Source organism: Mytilus trossulus, chromosome 2 (genome assembly GCF_036588685.1).
Source record: "Mytilus trossulus isolate FHL-02 chromosome 2, PNRI_Mtr1.1.1.hap1, whole genome shotgun sequence".
In the NCBI taxonomy this organism is placed as follows: domain Eukaryota; kingdom Metazoa; phylum Mollusca; class Bivalvia; order Mytilida; family Mytilidae; genus Mytilus; species Mytilus trossulus.
The window spans coordinates 63,834,069-63,849,015 of record NC_086374.1 but is presented as its reverse complement, the minus strand read 5'-3'; the positions used below and the strand labels follow the sequence as shown (position 1 = coordinate 63,849,015).

Here is a 14,947-nt window from a genome sequence, read left to right as displayed (position 1 = left end):
GAGGTTAACGCCTTGTCGACCGACCAACTTCGGTCTTCCATAAAATCAAAGGTAGAAGCAAGGAGGTATACTATGCAAAATTGTCTGAAGCAATAGTGATTATCTAAATCTAAATGAAGTGGAAATATCAAAAGTAATACGAGCTATAGAACAAGATCGTGTGTACATTGTGTTTCTGTATGATCGGTCTGTGTTTTCAATAAAGTGAATTATTTCAGAAATCTTTTATTCACACAGAAGATAAGAAAGGTTGACAATATTCCACAAACGCCATGTGCACTTCTACAACACACCATGCGTTTGATGTGTTTGAGCTTTTGAAATTTGATTAGGCTCTTTTCGTCCCAGCCCAGTTGTCAACACTTCGGTGTTGACATGAATATCAATAATGTGGTCATTTTTACGAATTTGCTGTTAACAAAACTTTGAATTTTTCGAAAAAAAAAGAGGATTTTCTGATCCTAGGCATAGATTACCTTAGCCGTATTTGGCACATTTTTTGGAATTTTGGATCCTTAATGCTCTTCAACTTTTTACTTGTTTGGCTTTATAAATATATATTTTGAAATGAGCGTCACTGATGAGTCTTATGTAGAAGAAACGCGCGTCTGGCGTACTAAATTATAATCCTGGTACCTTTGATAATTATCTTTCCGTTTTGAATTTCCTCGGAAGTGAGTTTTTTGGGAATGTACTTTTCAAATTACTTAGAACTGAGATACAAGGATATATTTACCTGAAAGAAGTATATTGACTGAGGACGAAATCTGAGGTCGATATACTTCTTTGGGTCGATATATCCTGTTCCTGTATTGACCTCATACAAAGGCTATATTTGTTATATTATTAATTTCAGACCATTATGCATATTTGTATCAAAATCGTCATTTGATTTTGTTTGAATTTTATAGATATCATATTGTCTCCTTGACAAAAACAACATATTAGTTGTTATTTAATTTAATTTTTTTCGTTTGTTTGACATCTTAAGTAATTGAAGATTTTTTTCGTCAAATAATCGATCACAGATATCATTTGTTTCAAAACGTTTAACGATATCCTGAAATTCATTACATGACGTCACAAAGTAAATCGGGTTTTAGATATTCTAAAAATAACCGTGCAATATGCTCTGTGCAATATGCTTTTTGCTATCCGCCGTTTTTCTCTACCTTCAAAAATATAGTTTAACATGTGACTATCCCTAAACGAATCAAATTTGTTAAAATATGCGAATTAATAATATTACAGTATAACATAGTAACCAATTATAAGATTCAGTCAAAAAGGGTTCAACTTATCAGATAGATACATAAGTGTGTTACATTTTAAAATAAATTTAATTTTAGCTTTGTTCTAAGCTGTCCTTGCAAAGAAATTGGTCTATTTACAATAATGTATGTGTAGTGTAGTTAATAATAATTCAAAAGAGTTCTCAAGTAGATACATTTATCAACTTAAATCCAAACCATCATTCATGATTACAGGAGTCTATAAAGAAAAGGGAAAGAAACTATTACAATGTCTATTACTAATGACTAACTACCACAAAACCAAATAAACATAATATACTACATTCACCCTCTCTTAAAGTCAACACAATAGTTCAATAAAAAATTTCAGTTAATCGTCAAATCCAAATCTAGATGGTTTCTTAACTTCACGTGTAGAACGTCTAATAACGGGAGATGTTTCCATAGTGTTGTTCGTGTTGTTGGTTGCTTCCTGTATTGTATTTTCAACATCGGTTTCGGAAATGTCCATAGTTGTATGATCGTTCAAAACGGAATGATCAAGATTGTCATTGCTTATTGATTGTCCTCTTGGCGCTAGATGTTGGACTGATACAGTAGTTTTGCGTCCATCAGGCAATCTAACATGAGCATAAGTTGGATTAGCTTCCAAAAGATCTACTTCCTCGACGAGAGGATCATATTTAGTCGCACGCACATGCTTTTTCATTAAAACTGGTCCAGGATTGGCTAACCACGACGGAATAGATTGGCCAGATGATGATCTTCTTGTAAAGTTGAAAAACCTTTCATGTGGAGTACAGTTTATTGATGTACATAACAAACTTCGAACAGAGTGCAGTGCATCTGGCAATACACTTTCCCACTGCGTCTCTTTAAGTCCCAAAGATTCTAATGCTAGTGTCACGGCTTTCCAGATGATACCGTTATAGCGTTCACATTGTCCATTGCTCTGTGGGCTGTATGGCGTTGTCCTGCTAGTAGCTACTCCATGCGATTGTAGAAAAGTTTTGAGTTCGGCACTCATGAAAGATTGACCACGGTCCGAGTGAATATAAGCAGGCATACCAAAAAGAGCAAATAACTGTCGTAAACACTGAATAACTGTTGCGCTTGTCATATCGGAACAAGGAAAGGCAAACGGGAATCTTGAGTATTCGTCAACAACGGTAAGAATATACTTCTTTGTACTAACAGACGGCAGTGGTCCTTTAAAATCAATGCTTTAGCGTTCAAATGGTTGTGTAGCTTTCACAAGAGGTGATGCATTCGGTTTAGCATACTGAGGTTTTACTTTTGCACAAATCTCACACTGTTTGATTGTTCTCTTGGCGTCATCAACTGAGAAAGGTAAGTTCTTTGAACGGACGAAGTGAAGAAGTCGATTGATGCCCGGATGGAAAAGTGCACTATGTAGTTCAGAAAGAGAATCGGAGCTGATGGATGAGCAGTACGCTCGAGAAAAGCAATCGGCTGATGCATTGTCTTGTCCAGGACGATATTTTATATCATAGCTGTAACAGCTCAATTCAGTTCTCCATCGAATTATTTTGTCATTTTTCACTTTACCGTGCTTTTTTGAATCAAACATATAAGAAACTGCTTCCTGATCAGTGACAAGAGTGAAATGTTTCCCACTAAGTAAGTGTCTCCATTTTCGAACCGCATCTATAATGGCACATGCTTCCTTTTCTACAGATGAGTGTCCTAATTCATGAGCATTTAAAGTTCTCGAAAAGAAAGCAACAGTCCTTCCACCCTGATTGAGACTTCCGGCTACTGCAGAATCCGAGGCATCGGTTTCTACGACAAAAGGAATAGCTTCATCAATTGCACTTATGCTTGCGTTTTCAAGGTCGGATTTCAAATCGTCGAATGCTTTCACTGCAATAGAGTCTAACGGAAAAGAAGTAGCGTTAGCTAACGGTTTGATTTTGTCTGAGAATCTTGGTATCCATTGACTATAATACGAAAACATTCCAATGGCTCTTTTCACCGATTTAGGACTGTGGGGCACAGGGAGTTTCCTTAGCGGCTTCATTCGATCAGGGTCCGGTCGTAAAATACCTTGACTGATGGTATATCCAAGTAGATCAAATGACTCGACAGAGTACACACATTTGTCCTCATTAAATGTTAGCTGATGTTTGTCGGCAACATCAAGAAATCGACGTAAGTTTTCGTCATGTTCGGTTTGGTCCATTCCGCCTATTGTGATATTGTCGATATACACAAATACTGCTTCTAATTTGTTTTCGGCCACTAGACGGTCAATTACCCTTTGAAAACAAGCAACTCCGTTCGTAACGCCAAAGGGGACTCGCCGAAATTGATATAAACTGCCATTGGCTTCAAAAGCTGTATACTTCTTTTCATGTTCACGTAACGGAATTTGGTGATAGGCACTTCGTAAATCAAGCGTACTGTATACCTTGTATTTGGCGATATCTGAGACCATTTGATTAATGTTAGGAAACGGATAAGCATCAAGTTCAGTAAATCTGTTTATAGTTTGAGAGTAATCGATTACTAGTCTTTTCTTGTGCCTTTCATTTGAAGTCACTAAAACTTGAGCTCTCCATGGTGACATACTAGGCTCGATTATACCTCCGGTAAGTAATCTTGTTGTCTCCTTTTCTATGAATTCTCTATCGACTGCACTGTACTTCCTTGATTTTGTAGCAATAGGTCGGCATTCACTTGTCAAGGTAGCAAATAATTCCGGCGGATCAACACTTGAAGCAGCTAAACCACAAACTGTATTTGAGTCATTTATTTCTACGGCTGGTCTGCTTCCACCGAAACTTATTTTTATACTGTCGTGTCTTTTCATGAAGTCCTGTCCCAATATAATGTCACAACAGAGTTTATTGAGGACAGATAACTGCATATTCCGATAGAAATGTCCATCAATGTTTAAGTTTACATTGCAAATTCCTACTGTAGGACTACTGAGAGCACTGGATGCCATCGATACACTTCCGGTAGCGTCATTTATATTTAATGACATTAATTTTGCAAATTGTCTATCAATGAAACTTTCAGAACTACCTTTGTCTATCAAGGCTTTGCACGGACGTTCATTCACACGCACATTTATGACTGCTTTCTTTAAACATTGCGGAGATGCAGCAGTTACAGTTGCTAATATGGGAGTACAAGAGGCAGATGTCCCAGTACTTGTTGTATTAGATTTACACACTTTCGAAAAGTGTCCTTTCTTACTACAGTTATGACAAGAGGCATCCTTTGCCGGACAAAAACGTCTCGCATGAGCATTATTCCCACAAAAGAAGCACTTTTGTTTACTTCCGGGTCGTTGTGCAGCAGCTGCTGTAATCTTGTCTTCTTCAGTAACGAATTGAAGTTTTTTTGTGGTATCTGGAACACTTTCATCTGGTTTTTGTCCAATCGCGGCTGTCACAGAATATGGCTGAACATACATTTCATTACTGCGTTGAGCTAGATCTAATGTTCGCGCCTGATTAAACATTGTCTTAAGGTCAAGAGTTTTATTTTCCAACAAACGCTGTCGAACAATTTGTGAGCAAAGTCCATTTATAAACGCGTCCCTTGTGTATTCTTCCTTATATTTATCGGCCGTCACTGGTTGAAAGTTACAATCCTTTGCCAATACTTTAAGCTCTTGTAGAAACTGGTCAAGTGTCTCACCTGTCTGTTGTCTGCGTGTTATTAACAAGTGCCTAGCTAGAACCTCGTTTGTTGGTCGAACATACACAGCTTCTAACAGTGATATAGCGGTATCGTAAGTTTCACATTCACCAATATACTCATATATACGCGGCGAAACAAAATTGATCAACATTATCAGTTTGTCTGGAACTGCTTCTCCGGCAGAGGTTAGAAAATTCGTAAAAGTTCGTTTCCAGTGAAACCATTCTTTTGCTGCTGTAGGTGAATCAGGATTGGCATCCAATTGTTCGGGCCTGGGATATTTATGCATGATGATTTAAGTTGATAAAACTGTAGTGTAGTTAATAATCATTCAAAAGAGTTCTCAAGTAGATACATGTTTTATTTATCAACTTAAATCCAAACCATCATTCATGATTACAGGAGTCTATAAAGAAAAGGGAAAGAAACTATTACAATGTCTATTACTAATGACTAACTACCACAAAACCAAATAAACATAATATACTACAGTATGTAATAAATTTCTTCTATTCATACACAAGTAAATGCCTTTATCAAGTCAGGAATAAGATTGTTCTTCATAATTTGGATGTGTGTGAGCTTTTGATTTTAGTGACATTCCAATTTGCATTTACAGTGTATTCGGTATCTTTTGTGTTGTAGGTTTTAATACCCCATTCAGCAAATTGTATCTTCTCTGGATTAACAAACTCCTCTCGCGCTTTTTATTGACCGACGTTTCCCTCATGACTTCCCGAAATGCTATTTATTGTTTTGTATTCTAGCATAAATTTAGATCTGTTCTAAAATTACAGCATCCGGTATTTCAAAATACTAATGTTGAAACCAGACAGATATGTAAAAAAAAGATACGGCGGGTTTAGAGTGAACATGACGTCGAATTTGACCTTTTTTTACTTGAACCTTTGTTGCAATTTGATATACTTCAGTTTCTCTTCAAATTTGTTTTTCTTTCTTAAAGTTGTAAACATGTATAAAACAAAAACTTTGTTTGATTCTTTATTGTTGAAGACCATATGATGCCCTATGTGAATTTCTGCCTTGAAACTTATTTGATAGAGATACTTACTTCAAACTCGCTTGTGTATTTAAAAATTATATACAAACGTACGAGCATTGACTGTTGTAAAATTAACATTTATAATTAATCTTTTGATCTGTTGCATTTACAAATATGTTATTTTAAGAAGAACATAATTAGACGATTTAACAGTACATGCGCCAACAAAATTGTTCTTACAAAGGTACAACAAATCGTACGTTAAACAAAATTAAAAGTTTTGTGATAATCCCAATATCGATTTTATATAATGTTTAAAGATAGTTATTCAAATGTTGATTGCAAATTAAAGGCTTGAATGGGGCTGGTAGGATGTGTTTTTGAGTATGGTTTCTATGATGAGGTCATTTAAGAAATGACCCGACGAATTATTTATTTGGCATTTACCATTTCGGCGCGGCGGCTGCTTTAGCAAGCTAGGTGTTATGATCTTTGAGCATTGTCAAAGGATTTACATGGAAGTGGTTGATATCTGCTTCATCTGTGTGCTATGGCGGAAAGTTTTTTTGTCAATCACAATCACATCATCTAATAATTATATTCTGAATAGGGATACTATCGAAAGAATATCGCCTCTTTCATATCTTGAACTCGACACAGATGAATAATTTTAGACCAGAAACTATGATAAACATGATGATTTTAACTTTCCAATTGTTGACATCTTATTTCACAGTAGAAACATACCCTCTGCTCAATCGAATGGCGTATTCATAGTTCAGTGTATACCTTACTATCGTGTACTTAACGGAAATTATTAACATGGACTTGATCCTTGCACAAAATCGCTCCCACGCAGCCATGAGGATGAACTACTGTAATAGAAAATTCATAAGTTTAACGTCCCACAATGAATTGACTGACCAGTACGGTCTATATGTGACAATGTCTGCATTTACAAGCTTCAGGTTATTTCGATATAAGTTCTTCAAGATATCATTAAAGTTGTCTGATATGATATTTTACTGAATTTTAAATAATAAATGAGTGTGGATTCGCATGGAGGGTAATATTTTCGGAGTTCATGCAATTCCCTCATGTTTCTTACCTTAAAATGATGAAGACAAATACATTGATTAGTTTAATCATTTAATAACATGTTGTCAAAATTAATATTGGCCCTTTGACAAAGATATACAAATATTATTTTAAAAACTTTACACACACTTTATTGGCAAATATTTATTGGTTAAATATAGCAGTTTGACAAACAATAACTGCTTTCATTAAAAGTTTAATATTTTCTTAACAATAGTATGTGATTAAAACAAGGTTTAAGCAACTGTAAACTTCTTTAATCTTAGTCTCAGATTTACCTCTTCGAAAAGGTAACTTTCAGCACTTTGGACACGTGAAATCAATAAAGTTATGTTTTTTTTTCTTCTTTAGAATGATATAGTCAGCCTTATACAGGTTTCAATGTAGATACATAAAGGACTGGTTTATATCCATAATAGAAAAGTACAGCTGGTCTTTAAACAGAAAGTTTTATGAACCTTGCAAATGAACATAACTTATTTGTAAGAAAAATGACACACTCAACGTGCGAACAGTAATGTTCATGACGAGTTGATTAATTCGGTTAATCAAAACACATCTGTCATCAAGCTTTGAATATTTCAAAGTTGTTAGAATAGAGCTGACTAATAAGACATAAGTTGAATATTAATTACTACTGTATTCCTAATTAATATATGCTGTGAAGATTCATGATTTCACAATAACAGTAATCCTGACGTAATAGTTATGCTCTTTTCAAATGAATTGTAAAAGTGCATTTGATTTATAAGTTAAAATATAGAGAGCATTTAAAAAAAACGTATTTCAATATGTATATTTTATTTGCATGCACTCTATTTCCTATTCACAACATTGTTAAAAAAAACAATGCGTCCCAGGCCGACCGCATTTAAAGAGAGTACCCGAACACTCACGGTATCAGCATTTTTTAATATATGCAGTCTTTTTGTCTCCATAAGGATAGTAATTTTTTTTATTAAATTAAAGGGCCAAAATACAAAGCATATTTATGTTTAAGTTCTCGTGAAATGTCTCATGTTTCAATATTTTTTGAAGCTGCATTGCAAGGACAAAATGAATATTGTGAATAGAGTTAACAAATGACTATTGTAGTGGATGAAACACCCATTTGACGTACATAAATATAGCGGGGTATCCTTGATACTTTTTTTTATTGATTTAATTATTGAATTTGATGCGACTGTCATAAAAGTTAGATGTTTAGCCAGCTATAAAATTTAGTTCAATCCACTATTTTTAACATAACAAAATGCCTGTACCAAGTAAAAAATCTGACAGTTGTTACCCATTCGTTTGACGTGTTTGAGCGTTTGATTTTGCCAGGGACTTTCAGTTTTAAATTAACCGCGGAGTTCATTACTTTTATGATTTTACTTTTTTTGCAATAATTCTATAGGTAAAGAAGTCTGATCTTGAGTATGGCCAGATTACACAGTTATCGCCCTTTGATAACTGTTGTCTAAATTAACGTTCTTAGTCTAAACAGTATTTTAATTGCAATTTATTTTCCAACATCTTTCCCATTTATGTCTGTATGATTCTGCCCCAAATAGCTAGTGAGGGTATGAAATTACACTTATTGCTTATGAATTTTGAAATGAAGTTGTGATTAAGTGCGGTTGAAACAGGTATAAATTAATATGTCTGATTCGAAAATAGTAAAGACTGAATTCATTCTCTCTAAACTTGAAATTGTCCATAAAAATCAGCTCGAAGGCTTTGCCTATTTTTTTTGCCCAAAAGTAATATACCCTACTGTACAAATCGTAGTAAGAAAGCTTAGATGGGAATTTTCTTAATATGTATTGAACGTCCGAAAAATGCAATACAGAATAAATGGGTTTCTCTAACGAAAGAAATGCATTCAGTCAGAATAGGATCAGTACTTGGGCAACTTGCTTTAAATATATAAAAAGTACTTTGGCAACTGTTTGCGTTTTTTTTTATATATGACCTGACTCTGTACTTATACATCCCGTCAATGTCTTATTGGTGTATGACAATCTATGTATAATTGGCTTTTATTGTTGCAAATATGCTTTGTATACATGACTTTTTGTTGTGTTTTTTTTACACATGACGTGGCTGTGTAATTAAACAATCCGTCAATGTGTTATTGTTGAATGACAATTTTTGTATTCTTGTTTTTCAATTTTTCAAAATAGCTTTGTCTGAAGGACGTGTTTTATTTATTATATACTAGTAAACACAAAAAAACAATACAACACTTAGATCAAAAATAATATTTTACCGTGCAGTAGAAAAAAATTACGAAAGAAATATGTTTTTTTACGTCCTACGTGTTACAGTAACAAAAAAAAAACGTTCTATACAGTTCCTGGACCGAAGATGGACGGATCAAAGTCATCCTCATTTTCAGTTTGCGAAATGTAATAGCGAGTATGACCCACTCTCGAAGCAACTACAGCTTCACATCTACGACAAATACATACAATCAAAGTCTAATGTTTGCTTAGTGTGTATTGTTTCTCAACTTTATGAGAGCTAATCCAAAATCTAGTAGCGTTTTTTTCCAGTGGATTTTGCCTATCTTAAACACGTCTTACCAAGTTGATCCCATAACTGTTCTATATGGGAACATTCGATGATAAAGCTGGCCACGGGAGAACTCGAATATGTTTTTTTTCAAGATGATCCATACAAATCCTTCTTACATGAAATCTAGCGTTATCCTGTTGGAAAACATGGTTGAAACCGCGTTGTCGACGAATAGGCAGAATAATAGGGCCAATAATGTCATCCCTTTGATTTAAAGCGTTCAAGTACCATCAATTATTATTAACTGTGTGTGTTCGTTGTGACATATTCCCTCACATACCCGTCCAAAAAACAAAAATGCACTACAAAATGAATGTTTTCTCGGACAAACAAAATGCATTCAGTAAGAATAGAATGGCAATTTGCTTTAAAGATAATACAAAAAGAATAATTAAATGGTAGCAATTTTTTATATTGCACGAATGTAAAGTTATTACACTTTTACACAAAACTGAGACTGAGTTTATTTTTCTAGGACAATTTGTAAGAAACATATAATAATACAATATCTTATTGACATTTTCCCATTATAATACATTGTAACTCTTTCATAGTTTAATTCTTTTCAGTATCTTTTTTCTTTGTTCATCCTCAGTCATAATAACTCTCCATCATTACCGGACTGAACAAAGAAATAACACGACGGGTGCCGTAAACGGTGCAGGAAATGCTTACCCTTCAGGAGCACCTGATTTTACTCCCGGTTTTTAGTGGAGTTCGTGTTGTTTCTTAATTATTATTTACAACTGTTGATGTAAATGACCTTTGGTTTTATGAGTCTTTGTTTACTCCTTGGTTTTGATTGTTATTGTCTTCTAAACTAACCTTAAATTTAGACCTCGATAACTATATTCAAATGTCTTTTGATCTAGAGCCCACAGGCCTTTAAAGGTAAATCAGTTATTGAGTTCTTGAATAAAACAACAACGTTTAGTAACAATTGGGTCTCTTTGGCAAAAATTCTCTCATAGTTTTTTATATAGCCAATGATAAACAGTTGTGGCTTCTCTGATAAGACTTTTTCTCTGGGTGTCTTTGGCAAACATTCTATCTCATAGTTTTTAATATAGCCACTCTTTAACAGTTGTGACTACTCTGATCAAGCTTTTTCTCCTGGTCTCTTTAGCAAACTTTCTATCTCATAGTTTTTAATATAGCCACTGTTTAACAGTTGTGGCTTTTCGGATCAGACTTTTTCTCTAGGTCTCTGTGAAGTTGTGTTTTCTCTGATCAGACTTTTTCTGAATTTTTTTTTTCTAATAGCTTCAAACATAGTTGACATTTGAAAAAAAAGGGGCGAAAGGTACCAGAGGGTATGCCACACTCTATGGCATTTAAAGAATTATGTTATCATATTCCATATAAAAAAGTAATTTTTCATTTCTGATTTGTACATTGCTGCTTTAGAAAAAAAAATTAAGAAATAACGAAAATGTAATAATGTATTCTATATTGATAATGTAGCACGCTACACACCATCAGTTGTCTTTATCATATGTTGTTTGGTATAAACATAGTTCATAAAAACCTTTATAAATTTAGCAAAATGAAATTAAGTTAATGCAAAATATTCTGACAAGCAAGGAATTCAAACCCCTCAAAGCACCTACTGTTTTTAGGAAAGAAAACCATTAACTCATCTTATACTTTTATAGCTTAAACTTTAAGCAAAACCAAACTAAGACAACAGTAGTTAACCAATGTTAAAATCTCATTCCAAATGTATACTTCATGGTCAAACAAACCTTGGAGAAATATGAACTCTACCTAAAAGTGCAAGAACCAGGCGCATCGGATAGATAAAAGTCTTTAGGTTTGCATGCGTCACCTGGCATTGTAAAATCATTTCCTTTTTGGCGGTAATTTTATTATGAAGTGTTCCCCCAAGCAAGTTTATGATGGATAGACGCAATGCCAAGACGTCATTCCCTTTTTTGTTTGTTTTAATAAATGACTCCATGTTATATTTGCACTTATTTGGATGACGCCATTGTCTCAAAAATCCCATAACAGAAGCCTTTTTAAAAAGAAAATAAATTCAAAATTACATGCCTATCGGCAATTCCAGTAAAATTGTTACTTGATTGTGTAAAACTCTAATTTTCTGACAATTATAGTATAATGCTTGTATCCTGACAATTTCATAAGAACCAAAATGAAAAAAATCGTTGATATTTCAAAAGCCATATTTGTTCTGTTCTTATAATATGAATAGCAAAAAAATAATGATATTATAATATTTTTATTTCAATCATACATCATAAATATCATAAATTTTCTATAACCAAATGCATTTGTTGATAATTATGTAAAATACTAGTATTCTAACTAATTCCAGTAAAAAGCGCTGTAATTGATGTTCTTAGCTGTGTATTTACTTCTGATATATACACTGAGAAGTCTTAATTTCCTTTTAAACATATGTGACAACATCATAATTGTTCTACAGTTCGTTTTAAATAACAGAAATGTGGGGTTCAAGCGATTCTTTAAACTCAATCACAAACTTTGGGGACGAACAGAAGAGCAGGAGCGAATTTGGTTTATACTTTTTCGGAGTAAATTTCGATAGTATTTAATCCTGAAAAGGTATATGAATGGATCAACCATTGAATTTATCCCTGCAAACAAAAAGGACGCATTCCGTATAATTCTTGATGATGGCATACCAGGATAGAACCCTTCCAGTAGATACACCACTGTTAAAGGACTATTTACAACAAAGAAAAAAATAGCTATTATACCAATTGTTATGCACAGGTTAATGTCAGATTTTTTTATTTTACGAACATTTAATTTGTTCATTTTCTTTTGATGTTGAATAAGAAAAACCAATACAATTGTCATGGTAAACACCACGGCAACAACAGTAAGGGCAGTAATGACTCCCATTGTTCCAAATGTTGCATTCTTATGTTCTTGAAAAAGACCATCAAATGAACACGTTTGGTCTTCATCGTAACTCCTGACTATGACAGCCGCCATAATGGTAACTATAAGTATAGCTATTCCCCATGACATTATAATTATGCCGATTGACATTTTTTTCTTCTGTTGACTCACAATTTTTTTATTCAAACAAATAAATATAATTCGCTCAATGCAAATTCCTAACACCTGAAACCTGGTAGCGAGAAACGTAACACAATACAACCAATTTCTGAAAATACAATTAATAAAAGATAGCTTTGTTCCTCCAAGTGTATTCACGGACAGCATCCACATAACTCCTAGTAAGGCGTCAGTAAAACTCAAACTCATCATATGAATACCTTTCAATTCCAGTTTTCTCCAGAATGTAACTATCAATATAAATAATGATGGAATATTAAAAAGAACTGTTAAAGATCCAAATGTATATAAAACTATTATTAGCAGTATATAATTTGCTTTGTTACAGTTATCTGCACAATACGTAGCGCTTTTAAATTCTGTAAAGTTCTGTTGAGCGCTCATTTTGCGGAAATTGACCACCGACAATGACAGTATCTAGTATATATAGAGTTGTACGTTTATATAACTTCATGTAGGTGTGTTGACGTGATAAAGTTGAAGTTAGATAATTCTTTTAGGAAACGTATTTAACATGCAATTTGTTCTAATGAAATGTACTTGTATAACTATTACAGCGAATACAGTGTAAATTAATTTCTTCCCATCGAACCTCAACTTATTATCTGACAGAAAACGAAGATAAAATTAGAAAAATAATAATTATTTCATGATATCTCAAGTGTGGCCACAGATCAGTTATTGTCTGACTGTGAGTATAATTGAATGTTGTTTTCTCCAAACGTATGGCGTATGTGTTTTCTACCAAATATATTTCTATTGGTTTTTTTCTGATAGGGTTCTATGCTTAACTCTGTGGTATACTGACAGCCGTCTTGGTATTAAATTAGCAGCTACATGCGAAAAAAAAAATCATAATGTTATTTATTCAATATTTTGTTATGAATTTTGTGACATTTGGAGAAAAATCTGTATGTATGGATAACCGACACGAATCGATATTAATGTATGTAACGAAATGGTAACTTTTTGTAAATGGCAGAAAAGACATGATTCGAATTCCCTATTCTAATCTAAATTTCGTACTTACTTAAGTACATCAACAAACTATTTTTGAGACACCCGAATTTTATTTGAATTATTTCGGTTTCCTAATTGCAAGTAAAATTAAAAACGGAAAATCCCTAATCAAATGCCAAAATTAAAAGCTAAAACTCATCAAACGAATGTATAATAACATTCATATTCCTGAATTGGTACAGGCACTGTCTTATGTAGAAAAAAGAAAATTAAAGCTGTTTTTAATCCACAATGTTCTAACCATCGGCAATGACCGTATCACGTATCAATCGAAATCAACAAATTTAACATCGTATATTGTATATACTAGGTAATCTCCTATGTATATTTAAAATCAGTGGAAGGCATCAATTCTTATGATAACCGGGTCAAATACCAGTTAGTAAATTACATGATATTTTCAAGGAGTTTATCATGATTTCTTTTTTCGACCCTTTTTATAAATATTCGAGTATAGTTACAGCTGTTTTCCATCATAACATGTTCCCCCGTATCGACAAACCTGAAGATAGATGTATGAATGATGCAGGTAATAGAATATCACATTTTGAAAATAATTCAAAAATAATACGCCTTTTTCTTGAAAAATAAATAAACTTCAAGAACTTTAAAAGTGGTTTGTATTTGTACCGGCCGACAAAGTACCCAACAATGTGGTGATTTTATGACGTAAATACTACATAGACGTTATTAAGAATCGAAATTTTGAATTCATTAAAGTCCGTGCGCTCAACAGGGGATCATATAGTAAACAAACATATCATAACCACATCACAGCTTAAGGCTTTTTCTTAACATTTGAAGGTCCCTACTATGTATTGGTTATCTGAACTAAACAAAATACCAGTCACATATCGTTTCATCTCGGCCTCTAGTAAGTGTTCTTCAACTAATGTTTCAGAGATTTTAACGAGTTCCTTAACTGCTATTAGAGAACTAATCATAAACTATTGTAATAAAATATACGAAAATTGTTGAATTAACTAGTTTTGGAGTGTTTATGATAAATAACGTGCTTTTGATGATATCTTTGATTCTGTTGACAGTTTTGACTGTTCTACTTATTACATTACACTTCCACATAATCTTATCAAACATTACCTATTTATAGTTGAATGGTCGTTTTTTTAAATATGATTGCAAATTTATTTGATGTAACTCATTTAAAGCCTTCTTCTCTAATGAAAAAGATAAATATGCTAAATACACTTAATGGAGGTGTGATGAGATTATTGATAATATATATGTACATCTAGGCATGCCA

The 14,947-nt window shown here is 33.4% G+C and overlaps 1 protein-coding gene across 1 annotated transcript; it reads right to left on the bottom strand.

The window, feature by feature from the left end:
- Positions 1–3,245: 3,245 nt before the first annotated feature.
- LOC134705935 (uncharacterized) lies at positions 3,246–5,217 on the bottom strand. Its single transcript, XM_063564648.1, has 2 exons — positions 3,321–5,217; positions 3,246–3,259 (listed from the first exon to the last, which is right to left on the bottom strand). Exons 1-2 carry the CDS (start codon positions 5,215–5,217, stop codon positions 3,246–3,248), a joined length of 1,911 nt encoding a protein of 636 aa, XP_063420718.1.
- Positions 5,218–14,947: the final 9,730 nt, after the last annotated feature.

What these genes read in the sequence shown, in the direction of transcription:
- LOC134705935 (XM_063564648.1), bottom strand. Translation starts at nt 5,217, where the DNA reads ATGCATAAATATCCCAGGCCCGAACAATTGGATGCCAATCCTGATTCA.